Here is a 19,657-nt window from a genome sequence, read left to right as displayed (position 1 = left end):
CCCGCTGGAGAGGTAGGCCGGAGCCCTCTTCCCCCCCTGCAGGGAGGGGGCCCTCGGGGACACGCAGGAATGGGGAGGGGGTGCAGTTTTCCTGGCAGTTCGCGGCTCCTTCGTTCCCCCTCCCCCCAGCAAAGTGGCCGGCGGGTCTGCGGGTCCGCCTGGGGGGGGAGGGGGGAGGGGGGAGGGGGGAGTTCCCTGGGGCTCTCCTGAGGGTCACGAGGGGAGGGGAAACAGGTTACTTGTTGAGTACTCCACTATTCCTTGTGTCAGTTTTAATGTGTCTACTTTGTATTTCTGCATACTCAAATTCAATTAATATTCCTTTCTTTCTGTTCTGCACTTAATTCTTAAGCATGACATAAATTATTGTTATTAGTATCCTCAGACTCATACCCGCTGCCCCACTTTCTTGCCTTCTGTGGGTTTGGTTTTACCAATGAGACATCTCCCAACAGGAAAAAAAAATGAAGCCTTCACAGATTGGTAATCAAAAGAAACACACTCCCTGCAATAAACAATTGCAGTAGACAGACAGCCATGACTTCTTCCAAGTTATTTCATTAATTCCCTCTGCTCAATTTCCATTTTATTCCCCAAAGACCTCACTATTCTGTAACCACAAAGTATAATTTGTCCTGGCTGGGGTGTGGTCTAAACATTGTCTTAGAATGCAAAGTTTTGCATAATGGTTTCGCCCTCTCAAAGATCCAGAGGCTTTTGAACCATTTCAAGCGTTTGCACCTCCTAACCATAATAAAATATAAGAAGTATGCATTAAAATATGGCACCAAAAAAGAGCGAGGGAAAGGAAGAGAGAATTAAATAGAATTTGAAAAGTTTACAGTTTAAAGAGTTTGCAAATGTTTAAATTGAAAGCCATTTGGACATAAGCCTCAGGCCAAGAGTTCCTCCTCACCATTGGGGTGATCCTGGTTGTTGGATGTCCCCCTGCAAAGTGACCACATGAAATGTCATCTACTAGAAAAAAAAAGTATTATCACCTGATCTCTGAACTGTGTGGCTGAAATAAACAAACCTTGCATTCATTGGTGTCCTCCAAACTCAGTAAAATTAGGATCATTCATCTGCATAGCTAAAATGCCACTTCGCTGCTCCAAATAATTTTCCTCCCTTTACTTGAAGGGATTTTTTGGAAACTTTTCAACGGAAGCCCTGAGATAGGAGCGAAAGAAATGGAAATGTCTCCCGTGTGTTGGGAAGAGAGCTTTACATTGCCTTACCCCCACATTCACAGGAACCCTGACACTGCCCATTTTTTTTCCTTGTCAAAAACTATGAATGGGTCTTACACAATCCATTTAGAATTGAAACATTTTCCACTGTACAATTTTTTCTCTCACATCTCCACTACCAAGGAACAACAAAAATCTCAGCATCTTGGCATTGCTGTCAACCACCAGCCATCAAAGCCTATCAAGCAGGCACTTCCAAGCGAACAAGATCACAGCAGGGGTTGTTAAAAAACCTGAAGATCCTGTGCTCAAAACCACAATGTCTTTTCTCTCAGCTCAATATTCCTACAGCTCTTATCCATCATGTTCAGCTGCAACTCAGAACAGCTTTTATATGTGAAATTTTACAATGCGTTGTCGCTGCCACAAACATCCCTAATATATCCTCCATTCTAATGGTTTCTTTGATATTTGTGCTTCATCCTAGACATGATCTGAACAGGGATGCTCCTTGCATTGAATTTCTGGAGGTATTACAGAAAGATGAGCTTTGAACCTTCTTTACCTCTCCTATCACTTTCTTCAGATTTGAGAAGCCACCATCTCTAACTAAAGTCTGAGTCCTCCTGTCATTTTTTAAATGTATTTTTAGGACCTTCAGCAGCTTACTGGGACCTCCCAGAAATGCTATGAGTCTGAGATATTTTTTGCAACAGGTATGCCGGCCGGGAGTTCTGGGGCTCAAAATGTGGGACACCCAGGTTGAAGAAGGCTAAAACTCTGCATGTCGCATTTCTATTAACTTTATGCAAAAAATACTCCACAAAATCCTTTTTGCAGCCATTGCACTACTTCTGCAAAATTAAATCTCCAATAAGTTCTGCTGATACATAGATATGTGTAGTTAGCCTTTATCAAACACCCAATCTGCATTTTTTCTCATCTCTTGTCTAATACTGACACTTCTTCGACTAAAAAGAATTAGAACAGAAATTCAATAGTTAATTTCTCAGCAAGACTTCCAATGTGAGATCAGAAATTAAATTCAAGCCTTCTCTACACATATCACTTTCTGCCTCATGTGGATTTTCTTGTGTGCGATAAGGGAGGAATTTTGGGTGTAGCACCGTCCACAGTCTGGGCATTTGAATGGTTTCTCTCCTGTGTGAAAACCTACATGATTTATAAGGCTAGACCTATTCCTGAAGCTTTTCCCACAATCTGAAAACTCATATGGTTTATCTCCTGTGTGTGTCCCCTGGTGTAACACCAGGTGGGAATTCCGACTGAAACTTTTCCCACAATCTGGACACTCATACGGTTTCTCCCCAGTGTGAGTCCTCTGGTGTATCATCAGGCTGGAATTGTGACTGAAACTTTTCCCACAATCTGGACACTCATACGGTTTCTCTCCAGTATGAGTTCTCTGATGTATCACAAGGTGCGAGTTCTGAGTGAAACTTTTCCCACAATCCGGACACTCATACGGTTTCTCTCCGGTGTGAATCCTCTTGTGTATCACCAGGTGGGAATTCCGACTGAAACTTTTCCCACAATCTGGACATTCATACGGTTTTTCCCCAGTGTGCGTCCTCTGGTGTATCTGTAGGCCAGAATTCTGACTAAAACTTTTCCCACAATCTGGACATTCATATGGTTTCTCTCCAGTGTGAGTGCTCTGGTGTATCACTAGGTGGGAATTCCGACTAAAGCTTTTCCCACAATCCAGACATTCAAATGGCTTCTCTCCAGTGTGAGTCCTCTGGTGTATCAACAGGTGGGATTTCTGACTGAAACTTTTTTTACAATCTGGACACTCATACGGTTTCTCTCTTGTGTGAGTCCTCTGGTGTATCACCAGGTGGGAGTTCTGACTGAAACTTTTCCCACAATCTGGACATTCATATGGTTTCTCCCTGGTGTGAGTCCTTTGGTGTATCACCAGGTGGCAGTTGTGACTGAAATCTTTCTCACAATCTGGACATTCATACGGTTTTTCTCCAGTATGAGTCCTCTGGTGTACCACGAGGCTTGAATTCTGAATGAAACTTTTCCCACAATCCAGACACTCATACGGTTTCTCTCCTGTGTGAGTCCTCTGGTGTATCACTAGGTGGGAATTCTGACTGAAACTTTTCTCACAATCCGGACACTCATACGGTTTCTCTCTGGTGTGAGTCCTCTGGTGTATCACCAGGCTGGAATTCTGACTGAAACTTTTCCCACAATCCGGACACTCATACGGTTTCTCCCCTGTGTGAGTACTCTGGTGTATCACCAGGTTGGAATTCTGACTGAAACTTTTCCCACAATCCGGACACTCATACGGTTTCTCCCCGGTGTGAGTCCTCTGGTGTATTACCAGGTGGCAGTTGTGACTGAAACCTTTCTCACAATCCGGACACTCATACGGTTTCTCTCCTGTGTGAGTTCTCTGGTGTATCAGCAGGTTGGAATTCTGACTGAAACTTTTCCCACAATCCGGACACTCATATGGTTTCTCCCCTGTGTGAGTCCTCTGGTGTATCACCAGGTGGGAATTCTGACTGAAACGTTTCCCACAATCCCGACAGTCATACGGTTTCTCCCCAGTGTGAGTCCTCTGGTGTATCCCCAGGCTGGAATTCTGACTGAAAGTTTTCCCACAATCTGGACACTCATACGGTTTCTCCCCAGTGTGAGTCCTCTTGTGATTCACCAGTGTGGCGTGCTTGCTAAAGCTTTTGCCACACTGAGAGCACTTGTAGGGCTTCTCTCTGGTGTGGGTCCTTTTATGCTCAAAAAGTTGGGAGCTGTAGCGAAAGACCTTCCCACACTCGGAGCATTCATATGGCTTTTCTTTCATGTGGATCCTCTCATGCATAATCAGCTGTGAACTGCAATCTGTGCTTTTCCCACAATATGCACTTCTGTGGGGCTTTTCCACCACTGATATTCTTGGATTCTCAGGGAGGTCAAACATATTTCTGTTTCCTTGTTGGATAGTGCGTTGATTCAAGCTACTGTTTCCTTCCTCACAGGGTGAGGCTTGCATTACTGTCTGCCCTACATGGCTATCCATATGACCTCTTCGTCCCCACTGACTTGAAGATATTTCCTTCTTTTTCTGAATTTGGAAATTATCCCCCTTGACCTTTTTCATGTAATGTTTCCTGGAGCTCCCTATACTCAGTTTTTTCCAGCTCAAAGCTCTGTTCCTGTTTTTCTCTTCCTAGTCTGTCACCTACTGGGGAAGGAGAAGAGTTTTGTGGTTCTCTGGAGAAAGTGGAAAAGATTTTGATTGCTGGCTTCATTTGCTTTCCTTTTTAAAGCTGCTTGTGATTCTCAGTTGTCCAGAATGCTCTTATTGGCATCCTCCTGGTCTGTAAGATTCACATAAAACTGTTAGTTTAGTTATTGTTTATAAAATGGCTGTACATGTGAAAACGACAAGGAAAAAAAAGCATACATTACAGTGAAAACACAAACATGCCAAAATGCTAGTCTAAGATTCATTATGATTCATTTGGAACATAGAATATTAGCAAGATCCAAGTTCAAATATCCACTCAGTCATCAAACCCACTTGTTGACTTGGGTCAATCACAAATTCTTAGTACTGCAAAGGGCCATCATCAAATGCAGCTGAAGGTGCTGGCGATAGATTCTACACATCTGCACGTATGAATACAGAGAGAAATACAGATATACACACCTACAAATGAATGTAGAAAACTAATTCAGCTTCCAAAATGTCTCACAAGTGGGTATGGACAAACTTTTGGGTCAAATTTTAGAGGGGTAGGGTCCTTTAACAGATGAAATGGTGCCCAAAGCCTCTGCAGGATTTAAAGCACTGTTTTTTCCCATTAAATTCCTCAGCTCCAAATAAGAAAGGGGCAGAAAATACTGTTCACAACCACTCTGGTGACACCAAATACAGGGTGTCCTCACTTGCCAACCACAATTGGGACTGGCAAATCCGTCGTTAAGCAGTGTGGTCATTAAGCATGATGTCACGTGTACCAACTTGCAACATCAGTTCCAGCTGCAGTCATTAAGTGGATCATTGTGGATCATTAAGTGCAATGTCACATGACTGGGACTTGCCACTTCCTGCCTGCTACTCCATTGAGTTTGTTTGCCAGAAGCAAGCTGTGAAGGTTCCAAATTGCGATCACATGACTGTGGGACACTTCAAGGACTGTTGGTAGGTCCCCTTTTTCAGCACTTTCATAACTTTGAAAAGTCATTGAAGAGGGGGTAAGCAAGGACTACCTATAAAACTGAACATCCCAAATGGTCCTCAATAGACATTAAAAAAAAGTGCTGGGTTAAGCAGAATTCAACCTGGTTAATACATGGATGGAAGACCACTAGGAAATCCCCTGTTTGTTTCCTGGACTTGGAAGGGAAAAAAAAAGAAGACAGCAGTTGCAGACCAGTCCCATATTGTTGCTAAAGAAACAACATGTCCATAAAATCACAAGGAGTCAATCCTAACGTGAAGGAGACTCTAAATCTCCCAACCACCAGAAAATTCCTTGCACCAGTTTTAAAGCCTGCAGTACCAGAGGAATAAGATTTGGGGAGGGAAGGAAAATGGAGCAGTCGACATTTTTCAGCATAGTTGCTTATCAGATTCTGCACCGTGGAGGAGACAACGCAGCCCCGCTTGCTCCCGGCCTCTCCTCCGACCTCTCCTTCACTCACCTGCCAGCTGCTGCTTCGACCTGGGAAGAACAGGAGAGGGCCCCGCACCCCACTACCCTCCCATGGAGAAGCCGGAAGAGGAAGTTCCTCTGCCCTTCTCCTCTCCTCCCACGTCCCCTCTAGCAACCCATCCTCTATTGCTTTAACTCCCTTCAGCTCGGCCGCTCCCCTCCCGTTGCAGGTCAGGACTCAGCGACCACAGACGCCGCTGCTGCATCGACAGCTTTGTAGGCGCCGGTCGTGCTTATTTACACAGCGCCACCTAGCGGCATACGGCTGCAAAACACACTCGTCCGGTCTCTACCCGAAGGCGCTTGCAAGATGTTTTGATTGATTATGTGCCATCGAGTCATGTTCGACTCCTAGCGACCACATCGATCCATCGATTTTCTCCTTGACGATCTATCCCTAACCTGTTGCTTCAGGTCTCCCAAGGGTGCTCTCATCCCCACTGCAGATGAGGAAAGAGCTTCGTTTGCCAGAAGCGAGAACCAAACCCAGGGGGCGTCCTGGGGGGGAAACGGTGTGCAAAGAGACAAAGTGCCCGTCTCTGAGGGATCGGCGGAGCCTGTTCCAGCCAGAGATTCGTCTTGGGGGTGCAGGATAGCGCCTCAAAACGGTCCTTTGCAACTGAACGAAGCCTGAAGAGTGAAGCTTGACCCTACTTAGCTTTTGAAGGCTAGCCAGGTGCCGGGCCCTAAAAGTTCCCAACGCGCTTGTTGGGGTGCGCAGTCCCTAAATGATTGCCAGCGTCCTCCTGTTAATAGAAGAATGGACCACGCGACCAAACCTGGAAGCGCCCACCAACATTGCTGCCAAACCACATCTGGATAGGAGGAATTGTCTTCCTATCCGTATCACTGCAGAGCCAAAATCTCACTAGAGGGCAGAATTGCTCTGGGCAGCCTTCCCAATTCTCCAGCTGTGATCATTCCCAGGCAGCCTGGGCAAAACACTTGGAGAGCCCTAGTTTGCAGATCAAAAGCTGATCTAAGGATTCCTGCGCTTTCGCAGGGGTTGGCTCTCAGTGGAGACCAAAACCTCTCTCCATGCTAAAACTGTATTCCTGCTTTCCAAGGATTTAGGACCTGGGAGCACCAACAGGCCAGATGTTCCAGGCGAACCAGCTTCACTCATGCTGGCCAGGGCTGCTTCGAAGCTGGTCTTCCCAGCAAGTCAGCTTTGTTCCTGAGGGAGGAAATTTTAGATCTGCTAAAGGCTCAATGCCACGTGCTTCTGTAAATTTGCTTGCAGAGAAGTCCCCATTAGGTCAAAGCAAGAGACACACATACGCAGCAGGGCCTAGAAAAAGGGGGCTTAGAAAGAGGGGGTGACTCTCTACATATGGTAAAAGAAACTGATAGTTTCCAAAGAAACATTTCAAAGGGTCGCAAAAAGGATAGTACTATGCATGTGTGTGCAAAAGTGTATAAAAAGTCACAGATACACTTCTGAGTGACACACATTCCTTTTTGTAATTAGAAATTTTTAATGAATTATATATACAAAACAAAAAGATAGAAAATAAGAGACAGAGAAAGAAGAAAGAAATTGAAAAAAAACCACAATTGTGCCTTCTGCCCTCCTTTCTATCACGGAATTGTCATCAGACATTCCTATTTGGGAACTGTGTCTGCTCGGCCGACGGAATAACATTCTTCTTGGAAACTGATCCTGGTTTGAAGTCCATGCCTCAGAGAAACCCAGACCAAAATTTCCCTTCCACATTCCTCAGCTCTGTGCAGAGGAACAGGGAGTTTTTGTCAATGCACAGTTGTCAAGCAGTACCCAGATCCTCAAGGGCTCCGTGGTCCAGATGGGATCCACGGGAATGAGAGAGGACCAACAGACCAGGTTTTTTACTGCCTGCTACACAATTCCATCTGAGGGAGCCAAACTCCAAGACCCTTTTTGAAACTGGAGAGCCAAGGGAGCAAAATGTTAATTCAAATGTTCATCCTTTTTTTCCCACTTCATCGCAGGCTAAGAATTTTTTATTCTTTCTTTTCAACTCGGTACCTCAATAATTGGGAGCATCTGCAGGGAAAAGCCTTGGAATTAAAGTGTTACTGAATATTTTTGCATTAAAAAAATTGATCCAAACACTGATCTATGCTTCTGACGGTCCCCTCCACATATGGGGCCTGGGGAAAATGGACCTCTGCCCTCCCCTTTAAAAAAGCCGGGTCAAAATAGCATCAACCATATGTAAGAGTGGAATTAGTAGGCTCTGAAGTGCCCCAAGATTTACAAACCCGTTAAAATACTAAAAGAATTTTTTACGGAAAGTGAAAGCTATAAAAGCGGAGGGGAGAGACTCAGGGCTATTCAGTGCCTGAGGACAGACTCGGAATTCGGAGGAATCCTGAAAACTGGGAAGGGGAGAATGTAATGGAATAACAAGGAGCAGCAAGATTGGCTGGATAGAATTCTAAACAGAAACGCTCCACGCAAGATTTTATTCCAACCACTTAAGCCTCTTGGGAGACCAACCAAATTCTTTTATCTTTGCATATATCACAGCAACGCCCTTTATCTCTTGGAAAGGCAAATAAAGATCTTTTTCTCCCAGGCACTGACACATCATAGGAAGCTCAGAGCCGGGATGGTGTCATTTGGTAAGCACAGTGTTTGACTTCCACCAGGAAGACTCAATTTCCAATTGCCGGTCAGTAACGAGCAAGTAGGATTTATCCTTCTCCCTCTCTTTTTTACAAAAATGTTAATGATGATTGAAAAAATAGCATTATGTATGAATCAAATTCTTCCAGATGATAAGCCACAGAAAGTTCAAGAAATCTGGAGGACAAGCAAATACAAAACAAATGAAATGTTTGATCTGGAGAGGAGACTGATCTGGAGATGAGACCACACTGCAGAACACTTAAATATTATAGTCAAACAATCTGCAAACATCTCTTAGGCTTTTCTGGGGGGCAAAAATGTCTACAAATATTTAAGATATGGTCATTAAGAAACATCCACTTTCCTACATTATTTATATTTTAGTGAAAAAGAAGGCACTGAACCCTATTAAATACTCATTTTCGTACATCCAAAGAACCACATAATAATACTTTATATATATGTCTGTCTGTCTGTCTGGATCCTAGATGTACTCACACTTAATGAAATGAACTACAAAAAACTGCAATTTGAGTGACATTAGAGGCTATCATGATGTAATTAATTGTTCTCATGAAACAGTGTATCTTTAGAAACATTACTGGACAATCGTAGCACCCAGGCAGGGGCAGTGCAACCATTCTTATTAACTTGGAGCTGTTATCACATACCAGCAAAGGCCATTACACCCCGTTCACTAATTGGACAGCTTACTACCAGACGTTTTTTAATGATCTGCAGTCAGTACTCCATTCCAAATACAATACAGGTAGTCCTCAGTTACTAACCACAATGGGGATCAGCAACTCTGTTGCTAAGTGAAACAATTCTAAAACAAAAATCACGTGACCGTGCTGTCAGTTCCATGTGTGGTCATTAAGCAAATCACCCACCGTCATTAAGTGTGACATCAAGTGACCATGACTTGCGACTTCTTGCTGACTTCCCCACTGATTTTTCTTGTCAGAAGCCAGCTGTTACGTTTGCAAATGGCAGTTACATGATTGTGGGGCACTGCAGCCATCGTAAACGCACTCTGATTGCCAAGTGCCCAAATCACAATCACGTGACTGTGGTGATGCTGCAACAGCCACAACTATGAGGAATGGCCATCAGACTCCTCGTTCAGCATCATCTTAACTTTGAACGGTCATTGAATGAGTGGTCATTAAGCAAGGACTACCTGTATACTTTTGTTACCCATTTCTTGCATTTCTATGGGTCAGTCCAACACTTGCTTTGTTTGCACTCACTTCAAATCACGTTCACAGTACTCTCTATAATCCCTACAATCTTGCGTGCCGTTTTCAGTAACTCAGCGTTCCTCATTCACACTCCGGGAACAGTGTGTTGCAAGTGAAGCTCAGGCCACCTTTTGAACACAAATGCTGGAGCAGTGGACTTCCTGCCCTGGAAAGGGGTTAGACTAGATGATGCAGAGATCCCTCCCAGCTGTCTAACTATGTCATATCTCCTCCCAAACAGTTTGTTATGCTTAATTAGCGACAATCCTAATTAAAACTTTGGCTGCAACTAGAGCTCACCTATGACTTTTTCCCTCTCTATATCTTTTTATATCAAATTAGATACAATAAGAACAGTTTTGATACTTTTGGAATATTTCTGTACTGCATAGTCATTTTCATATTCTTACTTTGCTTTCACAAAGCTCTTCTGGGAATCTTGTTTGGCCCCTCATAGTCTCCTACATCTAATAAAATTGGCTATTTGGCTGAAAATAATCCAGCAAAATGAAAACAAAAAATAGTTTGTCTCCTGGGAAGAAACTTGGACATTTTCTAAGATCCTAGGGGGATGATCAAGATTTTCTTGCAATCAGAATACTGATAGTCTTTTTTCCTATACAGATAGGCCCCGACTTACAATTATTTAACAACTGTTCGAATTTATGATGGTGCTGGAAAAAGTGACTTACAACCGGTCCTCGTACTTACAACCACTGCAGCATCCCCGCAGTCATGTGATTAAAATTTGGGCGCTTGGCAACTAGCATGTATTTACAGAGGTTGCAGCGTCCTGCGGTCACATGATCACCATTTGTGACCTTCTCAGGGGCCTTCCAAGAATCAAAGTCAATGGGGGAGGCCAGATTCACTTAACCACCACCACAAAAAGGTCGTAAAATCAGGCACAATTCATTTAACGACTGCACTGCTCAACAATGGAAGTTCCAGTCCCAATTGTGGTTGTAATTTGAGGACTACCTATATGTGTCCTCTTGTGTTTAATAAGAGTAGAGTTGTGACTGAAATGCTGACCACAGTTCGGGCATCTGAATGGCTTCTCCCCCGTGTGTAAACTTACATGACTTAGTAGATTAGAGCTAGTTGTGAAACCTTTCCCACAATCCGGACACTCATATGGTTTCTCTCCTGTGTGAGTCCTCTGGTGTATCACCAGGTTAGAATTCCGACTGAAACTTTTCCCACATTGCAAACATTTGTGGGGTTTCTCTCCTGTGTGCAACTTCACGTGGCTGGTGAGATTTGAACTAGTATTGAAGCTTTTCCCGCACTCTGGACAATCAAATGGTTTCTCCCCAGTATGAGTTCTCTTGTGTATCACCAGGGTGGCATGCTCGCTAAAGCTCTTGCCACATCGAGAGCACTGGTAGGGCTTCTCTCCAGTGTGGGTCCTTTTATGTATAAAAAGGTGGGAGCTGCAGCGAAAGACCTTCCCACAGTCAGAGCATTCGTACGGTTTCTCTCCAGTGTGGGTCCTTCGGTGAACCACCAGGGAGCTGTTTCGGCCAAAGCTTTTGCCACACTCATCACACTGGTATGGTTTTTCTCCGGTGTGGATCCTCTCATGCATAATCAGCTGTGATCTGCAACTTGTGCTTTTCCCACAATATGAGCATTTGTGGGGCTTCTGCGCCACTGACATTTTTGGATTCTCAAGGAGATCAAAGATCTGCTTAATCCCCTGCTGAATGGCATCTTCATTCAAGCCACTGTCTCCTTCCTCACAAAAAGAGGATTGCTTCCCTACGAGCCCTAGACTGCCGCCCAAATTATTTTCTCCTCCCTGCTGATGTCCAGGTGTTTCTGCCTTGTCATGAAATCGAAAATGATTACTTTTGGCTTTCTCCTGTAATGTCTCTTTGAATCTTTCCATATGCTCCAAACTTTTCAGCTCAATATTTCCTGCCAGGGCTGCCTTCCCTTGTCCGTTACCTGATTTGAGGGGGAAAAGAAAGCATCATGATTTTAAGAAAACAGAACTAGTTTTATGTATTGTCAAAGGCTTTCACGGCTGGAACTAGTTTTCTTTGTTTGGGTGTTAGAACTGCTTCTTCTGTACTACTGTTATAATCAATCGAGAAGTTTAATTCATATTTTCCACAACCGTAACTGGTATTTTGTTAACAGTGCAAAAAAGCATCGCCTAAATTTAGGATAAGGTAGAATAAGGAGCACATACCAGTAATCCTCAGTTAACAACCACTCAATCAGTGAATGTTCAAGGTTACAACAGTGCTGAACAAGGGGGCCTTACGACCGGTCCTCAAAGTTCCGGCTGTTGCAGCACCCTCTAGGTCACGTGATCACAATCCGGGCTCTTGGCAGCTAGCTCGCACTTACAACAGTTGCAGTGTCCCACGGTCATGTGATTGTCATTTGTGACCTTCCCTGCCGGCTTTGCACAAGCAAAATCAATGGGGAAGCTGGCAGGGAAGGTCGCAAGTTGCTCCTGTAAGTTGCTCCCACTCCTGCTGCTTTTTCTCCCAAGGAGCTGGCTATGGAGTGCAAGATCCCAGGGACCCCATACTCCATAGTGCATACTCACCCGAAGCACCCTCCTGCCAGCACCCTGTAGTGTATGACCACTTGCCCGACCATGCTGGAGCAGTGCTGCAGCAGCCACCGGCACACCCTCCTGCACCCAGCAACAGCCATCCCGAGACCAGCCGTGCTCGCACCACAGCAGCCGCCTACCCACCTGCCGGCTTGCCCGTTGACTTTGCTTGTTGGAAGCCAACAGGAAGTTGCAAGGAGGACCTCACTTAACAACGGCAACGGGGACTACTGCAGGGATTGCCGTTGCTAAGCAATGCAGTACACATGATGTCTCATTTTACTACTGCATCACTTAGTGATGGAAATTCTGGACCCAATTACCATCATTAAGCGAGGACTACCTGTATGCTCCTGTGTGATAACGTATTTCATAATGACTCGCTTTTGATCCAGAAATTGAGGTGTGAGGGGGGTGAATGGAAGGGGAAGACAGAATGGATATGTAGGTACACAAAACACTGAGGCAGATTACAAATACCTCATCAGTTAACAATTATAATGTGTTAAGACCCCATTGTGTTTGTTTGCCCCTTCTGCGATCCCTTCTTTGGATCAACAGCTTTCCTAATTTTGCATCAAGGTGACACGAGAAATCCAAGAATTCTGAGAAAGTCTTATTGGAAACAGTGGACTTTCCATTACCTTCTAGGTGAGTTTGGTTAGGTGGCTGCATCTTCTTTGATTCTCCGGCATCCTTTCCCAAGATGGACACAGGTACCTGGAATTGCTGTAAAAATAAAAATGAGCTAACACACGTGGGAGATGACTGATATACAGAACCATAAATGAAGTCCCCAGTTCAAATCATCCCTTTGCAGCACCCTTAGATATGGTGCTCTCATAATCCCTTTTGGTGCCTTATGGAGATTAAAACAATTTTTGTCAAGTTCTTCTGGTATGTGTATGTATGGCACCTTCAAGTCAGTGTTGACTCCAGGTGACTGCCACGACAAGTGCCTGCAGTTTTCTTGGCAAGATTTCGGCAGTGGTTTGCTCTTGCCTCCTTCTCCTTCCTAGGGCTGAGAGGGAGTGACTGGCCCAAGGTCACCCAGCTGGCTTCATGCCCAAGGTAGGATTAGAACTCAGGGTCTCCCGGTTTCTAGCCTGGTGCCTTCACCGCTACACTAAACTTGCTTTCTTTGTCAAGCTTACAGCTAGACAATGCCAAGCCCTACACAAATTCAACAAACCATACAGCGGGCCTGAAGCAAAATGCTGAATGAAGGTAACATTTTGATGGAACTTGAATGGTGTCATTCAAGATTCCTACCAGCCAGCCATACTCTCCTTCAGGATATACTCCTTCAGGTGTCCAGTTTCTCTCCCACAGGACTGTTTTGAGGGACCTCATTTTTCTAAAAGCCTAAGGGGTACCTCAAGTTTTTTAAACAACTCTTTTTTGTGTGCGTGGAAGTTGCCATGTTGCTCACAGAAGCAACAGCACTCACACCTGCACATTAAAAATGGCATGAATGATTAGGGGCAGATTTAGTGCCAGGCAGGATCTATATCATGTCCGCAGCTCCATTTATTCCTACTCCCCAGTCTCAGGCATCCAATCAGAGTTCCATACCCCAATTTGGCTTCTCCTGAGGAAGGATTAGGAACAGGTACCAACTGACCTTCTCCAGAATCTATACCTGGGATGGGCAACTTGCGTCTTTCTAAAAGCTGTGGACTTCCAATTCATTTTCGAGAAAATAAGGAACAGAGGAAGTGGCCCAATAATAACTAGGAAGGCCATCCACTGACCTGACCTCCTGCTCTATGCCTTGTATTTCTTCATACATTGAGAATCTGATGACAATATATTTTGCCCAATTACCTCTTGAGTTCCCTTGTCATTCTGGAACCAGAATTCCCAGGAATGCCGTTGTTCCATCTTCCAACCAAATCCATCTTCTTCATACAGAGCCTCCTCCTTCATTTCCACAGGAGAGTCAGAGACCTCTGGAGATCTTCCCCTGAGACCCGGCAAGCTGTGGGACCCCATCTTCTCACTAAGGCCCTGCCTGGCTCCAGCTTCCCCTGAGAGGGGGGTCTGAACAACATTAAAATTTTCCTTTGTTTGGGACTGAGGTAGTTGTGGATGTTTCCATCCAGGCTGAGGGCTCTGAACTACCTTCAGAAACTCCTGCCCATGGGTTTCACCGCTCTGCTGTGGCCCCACCTCTGATTCCTTCTTAAAGTCTTCTGGATCTGCTCCAGTCAGCAGCCTTCCAATGGTCTTACTTTGAAGGACATTAGTTTGTCTTCCTTCTGCCTCCACTTTTCTTTTGGCACTGCTTCCAACCCCGTCCTGCATTGCTTTTTCTGCTCCTTGCCTGGAAAATAACGTATAAATGCGTACAAATTAAAGCAGAAACAACTGCACTCTCTTCTAGATCAAAGAGGGTTCATAATCCACACCAAATCCTCATTTTAGCCATGGCTTGTTGAACAAGCTATGGAGGCACGATTCACTTCTTCTGTTCACATACTTCTCTAAACTAAAGCCAAACAAAGTATACTGCGGTTACGTAACATCCCAAGCAATATTATTATATAATCTTGGGTGTTATTCACACCCAGATCATCACCGTTCAATAACAGGATTAGAATTCTACAGTTGAAGAACCCAATTTAAAAAAAACAATCCATGCAAAATTACCACTGCCATGTATTCCAATATTTATCATCTTTACAGACCTTATTTATTTTATTTTGATTTTGGCAGCCCCCCAAATCTAGACCTTTTTATTCCAGCAGTTTATGTACTTATTAGAACTTACACATTGCTTTAATTCATAAACACTCTGAGTGGCTTACAAACCCCCCTCCAATAAGATGATTAAAAACAATACCTCTTAAATAACAAAAACAAATTAAAATGGCTGCCAGAGGAGTAATCAAACTGCAAATGCATAATTTAGCAGGGGGGTTCCCTTTTCACAGCAATTCTACACCCAAAGCCCCTTGGAACAGCCAGCCTTTCCTGTTCCCTATTTACCAAGGACCTATCATCCTTGACCTTCCATCACCAGGATGAAGGCCTCCTACAGCAAATGTTTAAATTTAGTGGGGAGGTTTTAAGGACTAACTTGACTACTTTTATTCAAAGTTCACTTCTACTTGTCTGTTATCAGTGTACCTGTGTTAAGAACAATGATCTGATTTTCAAAGAGCTTTGGATGTTAAAATAGTATGTATTTCTAAATTATAAATTCAAAAGCTAAAGGAGAAAAGCCTAATTCCTGTAGAAAACATATGCAAATTGCTACTCTGAGAAGTCTATTTAAGAATCATATTGCATTAGAAATTTTTTTAGCTTGTTCCTGGTCTTTAGTTATATGCAGTTCTTAAATTGATGATGTGCCATCAGGAGGGTCTTGACTCTTTGTGACCACCTAGATAAGATCTTCCTCACCACAATCTGTCCCTAACCTGGTTTATCAGGTCTTCCAAGTAGGAGTTTTTAAACAGACCCATGAAAAAAAGAAGGGATCAGTTCCAGCTCCCTGAAGCCGAGACCATAAGTCAGGGAGCCTCACTTGCGCTCTTCGGAATCTGGCAAATAAACCCTGCGGAAGATATTTAAGTGGAGAAGCCAAGGAGAGAGGCGGAAAACTATGCAGGGAGAGCAAGTCGGGGGTCTCGGAAGGGAAGAATGGAGGAAGCTGCCCGCCCCAAGACGGTCCAGCCAGTCCTGCGAACTGTAAAGGTGACACAGAGGGCAAGTCTGCCCCTCGTCGGCAGCCCCAAATCCAACACGCTCGCCCTCCAATCCCCCCTCCCCAATTTAAATCCTACATCCATCTCGCCGCTCTATGCTGCCTCTGACTATGATGCCTCTCCAAGGGCTCTTCCTTCTCTCCCTCGAGCTGATCCCAGGCGCGATGCACAAAGGGAAGGCAATTCAACACAGTTTGCAACTGGATGACCTGCTCAGCAACTCGCGGAGGACAATTCTGGGGCCAGACCGAAGGTTCCGCCGTCGGTTCAAGTTAACTCTGAAATCGCCACCAATTTCGATCCTGCATCCATCTCGCCGCTCTTGGGTGCCTCTGACGAAGGGCGCTGCAGCGCACGGAAGCGCGCGCTTCTCAGCAAAACGTCTCCGTCGGAAAAGGTGCTCCTCTCGGCCCCGCATCCATGCATCCTGGGCTGGACTCTGTCACCCGAGGCGCCCTCCCCGCCCCCGTTGCCCGGCAAGGCGCAGAGCCCAAGCTGGGGCGAGCGCCCATTGGGAGGAGCGACGCCGAGAGCCCCGGCGCTTCCCCGCCTTCCCGCGCCTCCCCGCTCCGGCCTCCGCTCCTGCCGCGCGCGCCCTGCGCTCGCCCCCCGCGCGCCTGTCAGCGGCAGCCCCCGCCTCCGCCCTGGGAAGAGCGCGAGCGCAGCCCGCCCGGCAGGCCAGGCCGGAAGAGGAGGGTCCTCTGCTTCGTCGCCGAGGTCCCTTCTGGCAACGCGGTGTCTATCGTTTGGGCTTCCGGGCGGGGCGCGCGGAGGCTTCGCTCCGCTCTTGCGGCTCTCGGCAGCCTCGTCGGCGGGGCGGCCAACCGCGGCTCCTCCGCTCCAGGCACCCGCCGGGACTGAGGCACGGAGCGCATTCCTGGCCCGCCTTTAATGCAGGAGCAATTGCTGAGATTATACCAGTGCAAATTCAAATAGTAACAGAACAAATGTTCTTTCTGTACTGTAGTTTTGGCTGTATATTTTCCTTTTAGCTTTGCGTGTTGAAAAGAGAGATTGTGCACTGCAGAAAAGTACGAAGCCGTTTTCCTGTCTCTTCATGGGATAGTTTCAAATACAGGATTGTATTTCAGATGGGACCTTCTCCATGGGGCAGCCCGGGCACACCTCTCCCTGCCTTTCCGTAATCCTGGATAGTTGAATAGCTTCCGCCTCTGTTTACGAGTCCATCTGCTTGGCATTCAACAAAATCAAAGAGGAAACAGGAGAGTGAGGGTATCCCACACCAGGCACTTCATGAACGGAAAGGCCGCAGGCCCAGAGGTTGAACTATTTTTGTTGTTCAGTCGTTAAGTCGTGTCCGACTGTTCATGACCCCATGAACCATATCATCCCAGGCCTTCCTGTCCTTCACTGCCTCCCTGAGTTTGCTCAGTTTCATGCTCATTGCTTCAGTGATGCTATCTAACCATCTCATCCTCTGCCGTCCTCTTCTCCTTTTGCCTTCAATCTTTCCCAGCATCAGGGTCTTTTCCAAAGAGATCTCTCTTCGCATTAGGTGACCAAAGTATCTGAGCTTGAGTTTCATTATCGATCCTTCCAATGAGCAGTCAGGGTTGATTTCCTTTAAGATTGACTGGTTTGACCTCCTAGCAGTCCAGGGGACTCTCAAAAGTCTTCTCCAGCACCACAGTTCAAAGGCATCAATTCTTCGGCGCTCAGCCTTCTTTATGGTCCAGCTCTCACAGCCATACATTACTACTGGAAAAACCATAGCTTTGACTATGCGGATCTTTGTCGGCAAGGTGACGTCTCTGCTTTTTAATATGCTATCTAGGCTTGCCATGGCTTTCCTCCCAAGGAGCAAGCGTCTTTTAATTTCATGGCTGCAGTCTCCGTCTGCGGTGATCTTGGAGCCCAAATAAATGAAGTCTGTTACTGCTTCCATTTCTACCCCTTCTATTTGCCAGAAATTGATGGGTCCAGATGCCATGATCTTAGTTTTTTTAATGTTGAGTTTCAGGCCAGCTTTCGCACTCTCCTCTTTCACCCTCATCAAGAGGCTCTTTAGTTCTTCTACACTTTCTGCCATTAGGGTGGTATTGTCTGCATATCTGAGGTTGTTGATGATTCTCCCTGCAATCTTAATTCCAGCTTGTGATTCTTCCAGCCTGGCATTTCTCATGATGTACTCTGCATATAGGTTAAATAAGCAGGGTGAGAGTATACAGCCTTGTCATACTCCTATTTTGAACCAATCGGTTGTTCCGTGACCGGTTCTAACTGTTGCTTCTTGGCCCGCATACAGATTTCTCAGGAGACAGGTAAGATGGTCTGGTACCCCCATCTCTTTAAGAATTTGCCACAGTTTGTTGTGATCCACACAATCAAAGGCTTTTGCATAGTCAATGAAGCAGAAGTAGATGTTTTTCTGGAACTCTCATGCTTTCTCCATGATCCAGCGAATGTTGGCAATTTGATCTCTAGTTCCTCTGCCTCTTCGAAACCCAGCTTGTACATCCGGTAGTTCTCGGTTCACGTACTGCTGAAGCCTAGCTTGTAGGATTTTGAGCATAACCTTGCTAGCATGTGAAATGAGTGCAATTGTGCGATAGTTTGAGCATTCTTTGGCATTGCCCTTCTTTGGAATTGGAACGTAAACTGACCTTTTCCAATCCCATGGCCACTGTTGCATTTTCCAAACTTTCTGGCATATTGAGTGCAGCACTTTAACAGCATCATCTTTTAGTATTTTAAATAACCCAGCTGGAATACTGTCATCTCCGCTAGCTTTGTTGTTAGTAATGCTTCCTAAGGCCCACTTGACTTCACTCTCTAGGATGTCTGGCTCGAGGTCAGTGACCACACCAGCATGGACATCAGGGACATTAAGATCTTTCTTGTATAGTTCTTCTGTGTATTCTTGCCACCTCTTCTTAATCTCTTCTGCTTCTGTTAGGTCCCTGCCTTTTTTGTCTTTTATCATGCCCATCTTTGCACTAAACGTTCCTTTGATATCTCCAACTTTCTTGAAGAGATCTCTAGTCTTCCCCATTCTATTGTTTTCCTTGATTTCTTTGCAATGTTCATTTAAGAAGGCCTTCTTATCTCTCCTTGCTATTTTCTGGAAATCTGCATTCAGTTGCTTATATCTTTCCTTTTCACCCTTGCTTTTCGCATTCCTTCTTTCCACAGCTATTTGTAAAGCCTCATCAGACAGCCATTTTGCTTTCTTGCATTTCTTTTTCTTTGGGTTGGTTTTAGTTGATGCCTCCTGTACAATGTTACGGACCTCCGTCCATAGTTCTTCAGGCACTCTGTCTACCAAATCTAATCCTCTAAATCTATTCATCACCTTCACTGTGTACTCACAAGGAATATGATCTAAGTCATACCTGAGTGGTCTAGTGGTTTTCCCTACGTTCTTCAATTTAAGCCTAAATTTTGCAGTAAGAAACTCATGATCTGAGCCATAGTCAGCTCCTGGTCTTGTTTTTGCTGTCTGTATAGAGCTTCTCCATCTTTGGCTGCAAAGTATATAATCAATCTGGTTTCGGTATTGACCATCTGGTGATGTCCACGTGTAGAGTCATCTCTTGTGTTGTTGGAAAAGAATCTTTGCTATGACTAGCTTGTTCTCTTGACAGAACTCTATTA

General features: G+C 45.1%; 1 protein-coding gene across 2 annotated transcripts; it reads right to left on the bottom strand.

Annotated features, from left to right (window-relative positions):
- Positions 1–224: 224 nt before the first annotated feature.
- LOC103053112 (uncharacterized) lies at positions 225–16,742 on the bottom strand. Of its 2 annotated transcripts, XM_088128656.1 has the most exons (5): positions 16,252–16,742; positions 14,157–14,655; positions 12,974–13,058; positions 10,736–11,707; positions 250–4,121 (listed from the first exon to the last, which is right to left on the bottom strand). In XM_088128656.1, exons 1-5 carry the CDS (start codon positions 16,458–16,460, stop codon positions 2,239–2,241), a joined length of 3,648 nt encoding a protein of 1,215 aa, XP_087984782.1. In that variant the 5' UTR covers positions 16,461–16,742; the 3' UTR covers positions 250–2,238. The 2 variants fall into 2 exon arrangements, with proteins under 2 accessions (XP_087984781.1, XP_087984782.1); XM_088128655.1 differs by lacking the exons at positions 10,736–11,707; positions 12,974–13,058; positions 14,157–14,655; positions 16,252–16,742 and adding an exon at positions 5,886–6,143 and having other exon boundaries at positions 225–4,555.
- Positions 16,743–19,657: the final 2,915 nt, after the last annotated feature.

The sequence above is a fragment of the Python bivittatus genome, unplaced genomic scaffold, assembly GCF_059951505.1.
Source record: "Python bivittatus isolate LINGU-HERP-01145 unplaced genomic scaffold, Pbiv_v1 ctg000800_np1212, whole genome shotgun sequence".
Lineage (NCBI taxonomy): Eukaryota > Metazoa > Chordata > Lepidosauria > Squamata > Pythonidae > Python > Python bivittatus.
The sequence above is the reverse complement of the archived record's forward strand: the minus strand, read 5'-3'. Positions and strand labels throughout refer to the sequence as shown.